Source organism: Neurospora tetrasperma (genome assembly GCF_000213175.1).
Source record: "Neurospora tetrasperma FGSC 2508 unplaced genomic scaffold NEUTE1scaffold_6, whole genome shotgun sequence".
In the NCBI taxonomy this organism is placed as follows: domain Eukaryota; kingdom Fungi; phylum Ascomycota; class Sordariomycetes; order Sordariales; family Sordariaceae; genus Neurospora; species Neurospora tetrasperma.
Window position 1 is genome coordinate 516,979 of NW_009799104.1, and position 14,037 is coordinate 531,015.

The following is a 14,037-nucleotide window of genomic DNA, read 5'->3' on the forward strand; positions in this document are numbered from 1 at the left end:
TCCGTCCACACCCGTCCGTTCCCGTCGGAAGTCGAAAGATCTCCCCCAACGAACCCGACCCGAGCTCAGGTCTCGCGCGGCTTCAAGCCACTGATACCACCCCACGACTTCCTGATCTGGAAGCGCTCACACCACCAATGTGCTTAAAGATCAGGCATTCTCAGCCACGAACATGGAATAGGATGTATTTTAGGGAGTTGTGAGGTGGAATGTTGGCAGCCTTGGTCACTTGTCGGGATCGTTGAGCGTGTCAACCTGTAGCGCTTCGTTTTGGATCTATGACAAGGCATGCAACATTCTCGTGCAACGAAGTGGTGGGTAAAGGACAAGGAAGAACAAAAGGACTTTATGAGAAACGAAGAAATGGAAGCAAGGAGGAGGTTTGACAAGGAAAGACAAAAGGTAGCAGGCGGCAAATGTTTACACGAAAGCCTGGCGAGAGGTATCAGAATGAGTTGTACGTCCACTACATATGCTGACTGCTTCACGAATGTCTAGGAGTCCTTTGTTTACTTGGGAGATACTGGGCATATTGAGGGGGAAGTAAGAAACAATCGTGATGGTCACGCGGACCCGGGGAAGTTCCCTTGCGTTCAAGTCCGTCCTATCACAACCACAGAGTTGAGGGACTTCACTTGGAGCAAGCATCACGAACGAAACTCCGAGGATATGACGATACTCTACATGGAAACATGGCATAACTGATTGGAGCTACCTTCGGATTGCGTTGACAGCGAACATAACTAACCAGTGTCAGCCTACGGATGAGTGTTCAAGACATAAAGACTGTAGCAGATTAAAAGTATACCATCATCTCCAGACGGACACCTAGTGGAAACGCTTCAGATTCTATCCAAACAGCATCTATATCTGGTTATTCTCAAATACCAAGCATCATAACACCTATACTCCCAACCCTAACCACCATGATTAACAACCATTGACCAAAAACATCAAAGAAGCCACCTCATGGCTATCACCACTCCAACCCAGGCCCACCACAGCCCCCTCCCCCAACCGCCTCAACCAACTTCTTGCCAACCTCCTTCCCAGCCTCGCTAGCACCCGGCTTCCTCCCCCTCCTCCCCTTCTTCCCCTCTACCCCCTTACTCTTGTTCAACTCGTCCAACTCCCTGAATTGCCCTTCACCGGCCTCACCCCTTTTCACCATCCACTTCTTCGTCCCCAATTCCCTGTCCAGCTCATCAACAGGCGGCAGCTTAATATACACCATCCCGTCGTCTCTTTCTTCCACATCAAATGTGGCAATAGAGAGCTCGTTGTCGTTCTTGCATGACCCCGACGTGAGCGAGAAGTTTCGCTTATGGAAGGGGCAGGAGATCCAAGGGCTGGAAGGACCGGAAGGGTTGGTAGTGCAAGATGAGGAGGTTGTGGTTGCCGGTGTGGCAGAGGAGGTGGGAGACTGAGGTGAGGATGTCACAGGGGATGAAGACCGGGGAGGAGTACTAGGTGGTGATGGCGGCAGGGCGGTAGAAGAACAAGAAGACGGCGACGGATCGGTGCCAACAAAACCGTCAGACAAAGCAAAGGTGCGCTTGTGAGGACACATCTGCTGAGAGGCATAGTACTTCCCTTTGATGCGCCAGACGGCCAGTTGCGTGTCGCCGCGCTTGATGCTGGCGGATATCCCGTTGGGGAGGTCGTCTGCGCCCTGGAAGTAGGATGCTTCGAGAACGGGTTGCCAGGTGGTTGATGACCACTTGTCTCGCAAGCCCTTGAAATCCGCCTTGGCTGAACCGCCTTGGTCTTCGCGGGGCCACATCACGGGTCTTTCTTGCCCGCGGTCGATTTCGACTTCCATGGGTGGTTGGCCCTCGTCGGTGTTGGCGAACTGCTTGAATCGCTCTTGCATCGCTGGGTTGTTGAGAGCTTCGGCCCACTCGTCAAAGTAACTGTCTACCAGCTCTTGCATCTGGGCTTCTAGTGAGGCACAGATACCGAGGCGGTCTTCGAGGATGACTTCCTTCAGGTAGTCGATGCCACCGGGAAGGGCCTCAAGCCAGCGAGCGGTACGTTGGAGCTTGTCGGCGGTACGGATGTAGAACATGAGGAACCGGTCAATGATGGGGATGACGTTGGTCGGGGGGACGTCTTTGGCGAGAAGAACGGAGTGCTTGGGCGTGGTGCCGCCGTTGCCGCAGATGAGAATGTTGAAACCTTTTTCGGTGGCTATGAGACCGAAGCTGTTTGTTGTCTGTTAGTACTTCATCGATCGATCGACTAAAAGAAACATCACAAGGGGGACACTCACTCCTTGTTCCCCGCCTCTGCACACTCCCTCGTACACCCCGACACTCCTCCCTTGATCTTGTGCGGCCCCCTCAACCCCTTATACCTCTCCTCCAACCTGACCGCCATCCCCACGCTATCACCCACTCCATACCTACACCACGTTGTCCCGACACAGCTCTTGACCGTCCGCAAACTCTTCGCGTACGCATGCCCGCTCTCCATGCCCGCATCCACCAACTTCTTCCATATGTTCAACAAATCCTGCTTCCGTGCGCCAAACATATCAATTCTCTGCCCGCCCGTAATCTTAGTGTAGAGGTTATACTCCTTGGCCACCTCCCCGATAACAATCAACTTCTCCGGCGTAATTTCTCCCGCAGCAACGCGCGGAACGACGGAAAAGGTTCCGTTGCGCTGGATGTTCCCCATAAACCGATCATTCGTATCCTGCAGGCCATGATGAGCAGGACTCATAACATGATCATTCCACAGCGAAGCAAAAATGGAAGCAATGGCTGGCTTGCACGCTTCGCACCCCAAGCTATCAGCATCGGCGCCGGCTTCGCGCATCACGTCCGGCAGAGTCCGTAGCCGCTTGACGGAGATGATGTTGTACAAGTCTGCGCGCGAGTACTCCGGGAAGTGCGGGCAGAGGTTATTCTTGACTTCGGTCCCCAGCGAAGCCATGGTGCGGTTGAAGATGGACGTCACCAGGGGCATGCACCCGCCGCACCCCGTGCCGGCTTTGGTGCACGACTTGAGGTCGCCTAGGGAGGTGCATTCCCCGGACTTGAGAGGGGCGACGAGGTCGGCTTTGGTGACGTTGTGGCAGGAGCAGATTTGCGTGTCGTCTGGGAGGTCGTCGTCTCCGTTGTCGTCACCGGATTTCTTCGCGCCGAGAATGAGTTGTGATGGAGGGATGTCCAGCTCTTTGTGGGTTTTGACTAGCGGGACGAGACGGACGTAGTCGGTTGTGTCGCCAATCATCATGCCTCCCAGTAGGTACTTCCCGTCGGAAGTAAAGATGTACTTTTTGTAGACGGAGAGGAAGGGGTCTTTGTAGGTGAGTGCCTTCACTTCCGCCTTGCCGCCGCTCTTCTTCAGCTCCCTCCTCAGTTTGGGCGGTAACTCCTTCGGCCCATCGCGGTCGGCAAAGAAGTCGCCGAAACTAGCCACTTCCACACCCAGCAACTTGAGCTTGGTGCTGAGGTCCGGCCGCTTGAACACGCGCGGCGTATGTAAATGCGCTTGTGTAAAGTTAAACGCCAACACGTCCGCCATCTCCACGCCGGGACCAATCAACCCGAACGTCTGGCCTTTCCAGCTGGCGCACTCGCCAATGGCATAAACGTCTGCCGCGCTGGTCTGGAGGGAGTCATCCACCACTATGCCTCCTCCACCGCGCTCTGCGCACGTAATCCCCGCTTGTCGCGCCAGTTCGTCCCTGGCTTTGATCCCGATCGCGAAACAAATGGTCGAACAAGCCAGGTATTCCCCGTCTTCGAAGCGTATCCCCTTTACTCTTTTCTTCTCTTTCTGTCCTTCGTCTTCTCCATGATCACACTCGACTTCCTTGACCCTCTTTCTCGTGAGAACTTCAACCCCCAACCCCCTTACCCCCTCCAATACCAAGGCCCCGGCTTCCCCGTCTACCTGCCGAGATAAAACCCAGCCGTTTCTTTCGATCACCACCACCCGTCCGAATACTTGCAGATCCATTAGGGCTTTGGCTGCTTCTAACCCTAGTAGTCCGCCACCTACTACCACGCCTGTTGATCCCTTTATTTGAGTGTCGGATGACCATGTTATGAGGGACTGCAAGTCGGCGATAGTTCTGTAGACAAAGACGCCGGACGCATCGTGGCCGGGTGTGGAAGTGGGCAAGAGGGCGCGAGAGCCGGTGGCGAGGATCAGGTGGTCGTAGGGGAGGGTAGTGAGGGAGGGGGTGGAGGGGGGCGGGGAGATGGTGAGGGATTTGGTGGCGGGGGAAAGGGAGAGGGCGGTGGTGGAGAGGTGGTGCGTTAGAGAGGAGGTTTGGAGGTGTTGTTTGTACTGTTGATGGCGAGGGTTAGCCTTTGTTTTGTTGTTTCGGGGGGAGTTGAAAAGGGAAATGGAAAGTGGAAAAGGGACAGAAGAAAAAGGGGAAAGGAAACGAGAGGAGGAGGAGGACTGAAAGAACGTACCCATTCCAAAGGATTAAGATACAACTGCTCAACTTCGCGATGACTAAAGAAGGAAGTCAAACCGACGCGGTTGTACGCTACATGTGGTTCTTCGCCGACGACGACGATTTCGTATTGGCGCTGGGTGTCGAGTTTGATGAGTTTTTCGCTGTGTATTATCATTCGTATCAGCTTGTGTCATTTTCTTTGACTTCCACCATAAATAATCCTAACCCAAAAGCAAGAGTCATTGGGTTAAGTTGAGGGAGAACTCACATAAAAGCAATACCAACCATGCCCAATCCCACGACAACAATCCTCTTTCTCGGAGGAGTAGTTGATTCTGGACTTGGGCTTGGGCTTGTACTTGAAGCCATATCCGATGATGTGCTCGCCATTGCTGGCTGACGATGGAAGAACGAGTTTCTGGTTGATGGAAAGGGTATCGTATAGTATAGTATAAGGAAGAACAACTTCAAAGGATCAACTCCGAATGTTCAATCGACATGGAGTTTGTGGACAAACCAAACCAAAACCCTCAACTAGAGGTTATGAAATGAAAAGAAATTGCTGCAAGATGGTTTCAAGAAAGGAAGACAGGAACAGACTACACTCCGTCCATGTTTGGATATCAATTGGTTTTATGAATCGACGCCTTCAAAACCCATACCTACCCTACCATACACCCCAATTGATTTCCAGCAGTCTGATACATGACAAACAAAACAGCCAAAATCACTTCGATAGAACCGCAAAAACGAACATCTCCGACAATGTTCAAACGCTCCTAACGCAAGTAGCGATAAAACGTACGATAAGGGGAAAGCGAACTTTGGTCGCGACGCCACTGGGAGTTATGTAAAGAAGTGCCCGCTGTAAGTCACCGGAGAAGGACATCTCCACGGCATCCCCCCCTCAGCCTCCGCTCATCTTTCCCCAGTTCCTGGATTTCGTGTTTCCGGATTCCGTGGTTCATTCGTTGCATAGGTATGTACAGTACAGTACACTACCCTACAGTACACTAACTCGAGAGAGGCGATCTTTGATAAGCAGATTGTTATTCACTAGATGTACCTAATACTAGGTGAAGTAACCTACTGATAGCAGCGACCCTTATCCAACCAATCAGAGGCGATCAATTCCTTACACCCAAGTAATCAATTGAGGCTCCGCGGAGATACCATAGCATACCTAAGTCAGGTACCAAGAAAGATAAGCACTCGTCGCCCGCATCAGGGGGAGGGGAAAGAAACGTGGGGTGATTGTTAAAGTAGGACCTACGGACCGCGGAAGTGTTACTTTTTGCAAAAGTCTGTTCATCTTTCTCCGGGAAATGAATGATGTAGGTAGCACGTTGTCGGGATCTCGGCTTCTTTTTTCCCCCAGTACTGGGTTTGGTCTGGACTTTCCGAATGTTTTTCCATGGCTCGGTCGTATCGTACCTGGTTTCTATACCAAAACCATTCGTTCATCCCATCATCATCCCATCATCATCATTTCTCATTATCATGCCATTCATTACCACCCATCTTACCCCAAAAGCCACCGCCTCAATTGGCTTGTCCTAAGTCAACTTAAACTCCCTACTGACCCCTTGAAACTCCGTAACCTTCCCAGTAATAGCAGCCTTCGCATCTCCATAATATCTAATCCTATATGTCCCTGTCGGATCATCTCGCTCCCCATTACCTTCCGTCCTGGTCTCCCATCTGATCGTCACTTCACTATGCCCCAACAATCCATTCGTCCTCTTCCACTCGTACGTCAAGTTCCAATCCTCATCACTCCGCACCTGCGTCCACGTCTTTCCATCTGCTCCCAGCTTCTCGACCGCGGCGTAGGTGCCTTCCAGTCGCAGGTTGTTGCGGGGGTTGGCGCCTTGGAAGACGGCAGTGATGACGCTGCCGCGGGCATAGGAAGAGGATGGTTGCGTGATGCATGTCCCGAATGGTTTCGAGGAGGGAGCGCCGTCGTAGACAACTCCTGTGATGAAGGATAGGGAGTCATCTCTGTTGTCAGGCGGGCTAGGGCCTGGGGGTGGCGAGCTGCTAGAGCTGGGGGAGAGGTAAGGGAGAGCAGAAAGAGTCAGGTTGATGTACGCCGGCAGTTCGTATTGCCCAAAGAGCGTGCTAGCGCCCTCATAGCGCTGGACAGCATACTCCTCGGGGGTGGCGACGTAGTGGGCGTAGGTGTTGGCGGGACCACCGAGGACGACAACGGGCTCGGTGCTACCGGTGAGCTTTTGTTGCTTGGCGGCGGCTTTGACGGCGTCGCGCCAGCGACGGCCGGACATGGTGGTGGCTTCGGAAGGGGAGATGATCATGAAGAATTGGCCGACACGGAAGGATTGGATGTCGACAATGTTGGGGGTCCAGACATAAGGGTTGTCCATCTCGCCGACGTCGAGGAGAATGGGCTTGGGCTTTTGGCAGGCTGCCTGCTCAGCGGATGGAACTCGTAAAAGACCGCCCACGACGGACCAGAACGGATTGTTAGGAGCACCAGAGTCGCCCTGGGTGAAGTCAAAAGCGCCAGGACCATCCGATGTGCCAGCAGCGAAGGAGTGACCAAGAGCAGCAGGGCAGGTCTGCACCTCGGTGCCATTGTCGAGGTTGAACTTGTAGTACCGCATATCGTGGAAGTAGTGGAATGACCTCACGGTAGAGCCAACAACCGGCGTCGAGCTTGAATCAAGAGAAGTCTAACATCTGTAAGCAACTGCTCTTCACATCAACGCAAAAGACCACTTACCCAAACATTCTTGGCTCCAGCATACTGCTTCCTCCCAATCTCGTAGCAACTACTTACGCCCTTATCCAGCTTCTGGAAAAGCGGTCCCCTTCCATGACAAGCCTGCACCTTGCCATCGGCACAAGTGCTGCTTTCAAAATCGCATGCAGCACCAGTACCATCATCGCAGTAGGCACCCAGCGTATTCGGCGTGGTATCACCCACATTCGCGTTGGAAAAGCCAGCAACGAAACCATCAGCAGCACGACTGTCGCCCTTGACGGATTGCTCAAATAGATATGCGGCAACGCCCTTGTTGTCAGCGTTCACGAGCGTGTTATTCTGAAAGACGGATGTGCCGTGAACGGGGTACCAGGTAAGAACACCGACGCTCTTCAGGTCGGAAGCTCTCCGGAACCGGAGGAGGGTCAAGGTCTTGTCGGTGTTGAAGGGGTACTTGGCTCGCTCGGACTCGGGGTTGGCGAGGTATGCGGAGGGACTGCGGTTATTGTTTCCGTCGTTGATGTCGGTTGTGCCGATGTCAAGGTAGCCCTATTCCGGTTAGTCCTGTTCCACCAGGTATAGTCTGGTCGTTCATACCTCCTGAAGAGACTCATGCGCCCTTTTGATCGACAGCACAGCACCATCCACAATCGCCTGATAGCTCTGCTTGCTGAACCCCAGCGACGTGATCTGCGGCAACAAGTAGTTGAACCACGCACCCGGTCCGGAATGCGAGTGCGTTCCCGTAAGCGCAATGTTGGACTGGCCATAAACTGAGTACTCGTCTCCCATCCCCTTCAGCACATCCAGAACACCATTGCGGACAGCCGTGTCTCCACTCTGCGTGTCAAGCACAATATACACCACGCGATTCTTGGGGTTCTTGGTCTCGCCGATGATGAAGGTGCGCGAGTACAACCGCTGGCGCAAACCGCTTCCGACCTGGCTGGTGTCCGCATACCCGCCCAAGCCGACCTCGACAACCGGGCCGGTGACGTCGGCCTTCCCGACACCGATCAGATACTTGTCACCGAGAGAAGTGTCCCGCGGTTCGGATTGGAGGTTGGCGCGCTGGGCATGTTCGATGCGCTGGGCAAGCTTCCGAGCGTGCAACTCGGAGGAGGGGCCGAACCGGGCGATAGCGAGAGCAGTCAGGATGAAGAAGGAAACGATGGAGACGGCAATGGTTATGAGACGTCTGGGAGGTGCCATGCCACCGCGGCGGTCTTGTTGATAGTACGGCATCTTGCGATGCTGGCTACCTGTGCCTGGGATATGTTAGTGGAGGTCTGGATCTGAGAAGGATGTCTCAGAAGAGCCTGTTCCTACATACCCTTGAAGAAGAAGAGGACTTGGGACAACGTCGCTCAAGAGAACCAAACATCCCCTTTGCTAGGGAAAGGCTTCGTATCTATACCCATCTCATCCTCCCTGGACAGACACACGACCATCTACGCTCCCCGCACGGATCTGTACGGTGGAAGATCGAAGCGTGGGTTGGAGTCCCACTTGATTTCACAGCAACGATACTGCCAAGATCAAGGGCAAGGCGGTAACCCAACCCAATCGGAGGATCTCCCACGCTTGTTGTTCATGATGGTGGGTCGGGTGTTTTCCATTTCCATTTGCGACTAAGCGATCTGTAGCTCCGGCCATGCTTTTTCTGTGTTTGTTGTGTCCATCCGAGGGTCCTTGCGGTCCTTGTCGAACATGGGAAAGACTCCAACGGGGTATCATCCTCGATCTGGATCAGGCATTCTGCCAAGTTTTCCTTCGTCCACCGCAACGCACAGGGCTTTTGGCGAGCTGCAACGCGAATGCTGTTTGATTCAACATCCGAAGTGGTAGGACGCCATCAATGTTCCGAGGCAGATACAATTTCGATATGTGGTTCATGATCAGAAGCCAATCATCACCGTGTGTCCTAACCCACAAACATGGTTGGTAGGACCTCTCCTTCTGGCGGGAGATTTGACGAGATTAGATTCTGTGCTGTCACGTCGAATGCAACTCGGGCATCACGAGGGCTGTTCGGAGCATATCGAGTACAACATTCGTAGGTTGTATATTTCGGATCACGATCTGGATCGAGGAAGAGGGGTGGGTGGCACTGCGTCTGGCCGTTGAGATATTCCGTCCGCAGCTTCGGTTGCGATAAGGCACGCGAGGAGGAGGAGAAGAGGAGGAGGACGAGCCGAGAGGATGATGCTGCGCATGTACTGGAAGAGATTGTTCCCAGCCGAGGTAAAAGCAATGATTTGGTCAATCGAGACTTCAGATGAGGGGTATCATCACTACCGCAAAAGAGGGGGACGTTGGTCCAACCTCCGTGTAGGTTGAAAGAGGAAGGTTACAGAGAACCAGAAAAAAACATCACGGCCCAGGCACAAACGAACGAATGGAAGCTGATAGCGGACCCAGTCCCGGTCCAGTTTAGCGTGTAGGGATGCCCTGTATGACGTACTCTACAGTAGTGGAACAGGGGCACTTACCTCGTGCTATTGGCGCGCTGTTAGTGGATCACCACCTAAACTTCAACTGCCGTCCATGTGCTGCACCTCAACGCCGCGGTCAACCTTATCTGGATCTTGTGTGCAACACAAATTAAAACAACCTCGGGATGGTCGAAGGAACGGAGAATATCCCTCGTGTTGGTAATTCCAATCTTCAGTGAATTTTGTCAACATGTTATAGATCTACACTCGCATTCGCTTTCCCCTGAACATCACCTGGCGAGAACTTCCTTGGGAAGCCCGACCAGGCTTTTTAGCACGGCATGTTTCCCTTGTCAATGTTGGTATCAAAGGAAGAAAAGTTGTGTCTGGAAAAAAACACTTCCATGTTGAAAGGCAACGCATAATTTTGATTCTATCAGTGAGTATTCTATATGATTGCTGCTTCACTTCATTCGAGGTGATCAGCACCTGCCCCATTTTCCCCCCCGAGAATGAAGGCATCCAACAGATCACAGCTCGTGTCCAGATACTGGAGAGCTATAAACCGGGACCTTTCTCTCAATGTTATTCGCTTCGTCAGCATGGCATAGTCTCATAGGCGGAAAGCATTGAAGCTTAACCTCCCAATGATATCCTCGGAAAACTTGTAGGGAAAAAAGAAAATGTGAGAAAAAGCTCGCCAGAATGGCTTGGGATGTCGTCGTCGTCATGACTCCAATGACAAACTCAGACGCGAATTTCCCTCAGATCTGCAAATGTATAGGTCCCCCAGAGATACCCGTCATGGAAGCGAGTGCAAAATAGCACCAAGGCCAAAGAAAAAAAAAGAAGTGTTTCTGAACGTTCCCCTGGGACAAAAACTCCAACCCAACCCGAAACTCAGCAAGCAATGTTAATGTTCCTCCAAAGACCACACCCATAGTTCCTCCGGAATTCCTCACCAGATCACTCAGAATCCTCCTCCATCGCAAAATCGCCGTCATCTTCCGCTTTATCTCTGCTCTCCACCGCGTTTCCCTCCTCATCCAGCTCCTCCGGTTCAGGCTCGACATACCTTCTGGGCAGCAAGAGACTATGGGGGCGTGCCGAAGAGGCCTCGTACCTCGGAACCCTCCACTCGGCCACCCATTGCATCGCGGTCTGTCCGACTTTCTCCCGAAACATGGTGGCGCTGTCTGACAGCTTTTGCTGTTTCTCGTTGACCGTCTCAATCAATGTTGGTAAGCAAAAGGCCGATTTGTTCCCGGACCTTTGTCACGGCGAACTGGGCGATTGCCGAGAATTCCTGGGGAACCTTGGCCAGATGGGTTTCATATCGTCTTTTCATCTTTTTGAACCCATCGCTGAACATTCTCGTGTTCTTGGCCTTGACGTTGTCTTGCAAATACTTGCGGCGAGCTTGGTAATGTCCCTTGCCTGTGAAAGGTATCTTTGTTAGTCGACTTTTTTTTGAATTGAAAACATTTCGAGGTCTCAATTTTGGCCTACCTTTGATTTCTAGACATTTGTCGAACATAGGCTTGAGTTTTTCTTCCATTGTGGTTCGAAACTCAGGGTGAATCTCAGCAGAGCATTTCGAAAGCTTTGTGAGTGTTTCGTGAACCTTGTCACATATCTCGTCTTTGACGCCGCGCACGATCGGGATGCATTCCAAGACGTGAGGAATAAGTTGGGGTGCAGTTTCTTGGATTTGACATACGGGCTCCTCCACGTACTGATCCCAGATTGCATCAACTCGAGGCATGATACGCTTCTCAGCCGCTGGGATCTTAACCTGGAACACGTTGTGCCAAGTTTTCAGGACTACTTTCTCAAGGATGGGTACGATTCTGTGGAAGACAATTGTTGGCATGGACCATGTGATAACACGGCACTTTCGTACACATACAAAGCCTCGGGAAAGTTGTATTCTTGGCTGTCCCCGATCTTACTTCTAAACTTGTAAGGACCTCCGCCTCGTTTGAGAATTGCGTTGAAGGTAGTCCAGGCCATAAAGACCGAAGAAGTCATGTCGTTCGGGTATCTGGCTGCCCATCTAGTGGCAACTCTTCCCGCTTCTCTCTTACAGATCTCTTGGGTTTGATGGATTTGAGTAAAAGGATCGAATGACTTGATCTTTTCTGACCACAAGTGAAGTTCTGCTTCAAGTTTCTATCATTTTCATGTGTCAGTCGCATGAGGAAGAGGAGCTTGGGGTGAATGTATAAGAGCCTACCTGAGAGCACCTATCATGACTGCGGGAGAACACGGTCTCTATCATTTCGCGAGAAAAGCTGACGTCCATACCCTCTGCGTTGACATTTGACCATCTTTGGATGCCATGCGCGAGGCGGCGAAGTGCGTTGAGGAGACTGTCCAGATGAACTTCCCTCTTCTCCATCACGGAGTCGCATAGCCATTGACTAAGCTGAGGTATGCCGGTGTACGATTCGGTGGGAAACCCGGTCACCTTTCTTCCCTTGAGGAGGTCTCGGTATGCGGTAGCCGAGACAGAAAAGATGTCGGTAAGGCGTTCGCTTGAACTAAGCTGCTGGCTAGTTCCCTCCATCTCCTTCCACTGTCTCTCAAGGTTTTCCGTGAGCCGTTTCTCAATTTGACTGTGCCTCATGGACATGCATGTCCATTTAGCCCGGCCCTTGCATGCGCGCAAAGACAAAGCCGCATGTACCGCTCTTGTTGGTGACCACTCAAAGTAGTTTCTTCGGTACGAACCAGTCTCGTCGTGTTGTTCACCCTGTTTCTTGCCGTCTTCATTTTCTCCTGGTACCTCTTGTCTGTGTCTGGTGTTAGCACCAAAATCGTGTGAGAAAGGAATGGACTGATATCATACCCTGCTGTATCTTTCTCGCACCTACCCCAGTGGGCTTCAATGCATCTCGATCAATGATCGCTTTCTGCTTCCTGTTCCTGTATTCAACGACCTTCTTCCGGGTGTCTTTGATGCGCTGATCAAGATGCCCAATTCTTTTTGACAGTGATTTGATACTCTCCAGGTCCTCCTTCAAACTTGCCTTATTTTTCGCTTCTGGAGAGTTTCCGCTGAATATATCACAGTCGATATTGTCCATCTGCGAAGCCACAATGCAAGATCTGTTCTTCTGAAGCTTGCCGTCGAGCTTCATTCTAAGGGCCTGATACTTGCTCATCAGTTGAAAGCCTGTTTTCTCGTTAATTGCCCGAACTGATGGTGTCACGATTATAGTTGTGTCGATCTGCTGGTTGTAACGTTCAGCAGCCTGGGCACGACTCTCGACGGCATCACACAGTCCTGGAAGATCGACCAATGCAATTCCGTGTCTGAGGATATCAGCTTTGACGAAAATTCTGGCTTCCTTAACCAAAGGCCATGTTTGGTAGCCCTCAGTCGTTGCTGATGAATCAAGGTATGGCTTGATCTCCTCGGAAAATTTTTCCTTGTCGGCAGCATGAAAGTGCTTGCTGGTACCGAGAACGGACAGGACATCCTCATTGGATGCGAGAAGGTCTTCTGCTGAAAGTTCTTCCACTTCTTCTCTTTCCTTGCCCCAAACAGCCAGAATCTTCTGCAGTCCCTCTTCAATGGTCTTCTCGTTTTCCGCTTCTTGCTGGAACAACTCTTCTTCATCATCTGCGGAAGTTTCCTTTATCCTGTGACACTCAGCAAGCGCTTCGTATATCATTTCGAGCTCTCGTCTGACATCCTCTTGCTCGCGGAAGGCCACTACGGCAGTGAACTCGTGCTCAGGGTCATCGTTGTGGTTCCAGGAGACTCGACAAGCTGAAGATGTCGAAGCTTCCGAGTTGCTAGAAGGTAAAAGCTCCGGAATGCCTAGAAGCATGTTCAGAACTGTGCTCTTGCCAGCACCTGTGACGCCTGCAACGCCCACCAACACTTCAAAGTTCATGTGCGCTTCTTCGAGTTGACCTGTTGCTACATGTCAGTCTTCGCAATTTCCAAACGAAAGAATTGGACTTACAAATCTCGTCCATCCAAGCAACTATCTCTTGATCAAACAGCTCCTTGAATGTCTCTGGCTTCTCGTCTTTCAATGCTGATACAATTGAGTGACAAATGAACTTTGCATGGTGAAAGGCATCCTCGACAGCTTGTTGCTTAATAGATATACGAGACCGTAGCGGGTCCTTGGAACAGCTGTCCCAGGCAAAGGGAAGATATTTGCCGGGAGGTGTGGTGACGATGTCACGGGGATTCGCTTCTGCTGCCGAGGGCGCCTCTTCTTTGATAGGGACATCCATGGAAGAAACTGGACCGATAGTTGTGAGAGCAGAAATTTACAGAGGGCTCCGATCGTGATGCTTAACTTTGAAAGCGAATCTGAGCGGGAGAATCTGAACGATGAAGGGAGGTAATGTGAGAGATGGTTGACTGGTTGCTGTGAGAGGATGAGGGAGAGGAGAGAAGGATCCCGAGTTGCAGGGCTAGGAGCCGTTTA

General features: G+C 51.8%; 3 protein-coding genes across 3 annotated transcripts; all 3 read right to left on the bottom strand.

Annotated features, from left to right (window-relative positions):
* Positions 1-829: 829 nt before the first annotated feature.
* On the bottom strand, positions 830-4,792 carry NEUTE1DRAFT_87025 (nitrite reductase; the record flags this gene model as incomplete). The annotated part of the gene is made up of 4 exons (XM_009855735.1): positions 830-2,204; positions 2,273-4,305; positions 4,437-4,584; positions 4,692-4,792. 4 exons carry the CDS (start codon positions 4,790-4,792, stop codon positions 977-979), a joined length of 3,510 nt encoding a protein of 1,169 aa, XP_009854037.1.
* A 1,124-nt stretch (positions 4,793-5,916) lies between these two features.
* NEUTE1DRAFT_131682 (uncharacterized protein) lies at positions 5,917-8,393 on the bottom strand (the record flags this gene model as incomplete). Its single annotated transcript, XM_009855736.1, has 3 exons — positions 5,917-7,116; positions 7,167-7,697; positions 7,746-8,393. The coding sequence occupies 3 exons, from the start codon at positions 8,391-8,393 to the stop codon at positions 5,980-5,982; spliced, it is 2,316 nt and encodes a 771-aa protein (XP_009854038.1).
* Positions 8,394-10,549: 2,156 nt separating this feature from the next.
* Positions 10,550-13,840, bottom strand: NEUTE1DRAFT_103513 (uncharacterized protein; the record flags this gene model as incomplete). Its single annotated transcript, XM_009855737.1, has 8 exons — positions 10,550-10,810; positions 10,854-11,020; positions 11,093-11,433; positions 11,493-11,742; positions 11,891-12,274; positions 12,313-12,378; positions 12,456-13,508; positions 13,561-13,840. The coding sequence occupies 8 exons, from the start codon at positions 13,838-13,840 to the stop codon at positions 10,550-10,552; spliced, it is 2,802 nt and encodes a 933-aa protein (XP_009854039.1).
* Between the last annotated feature and the right edge of the window lie 197 nt (positions 13,841-14,037).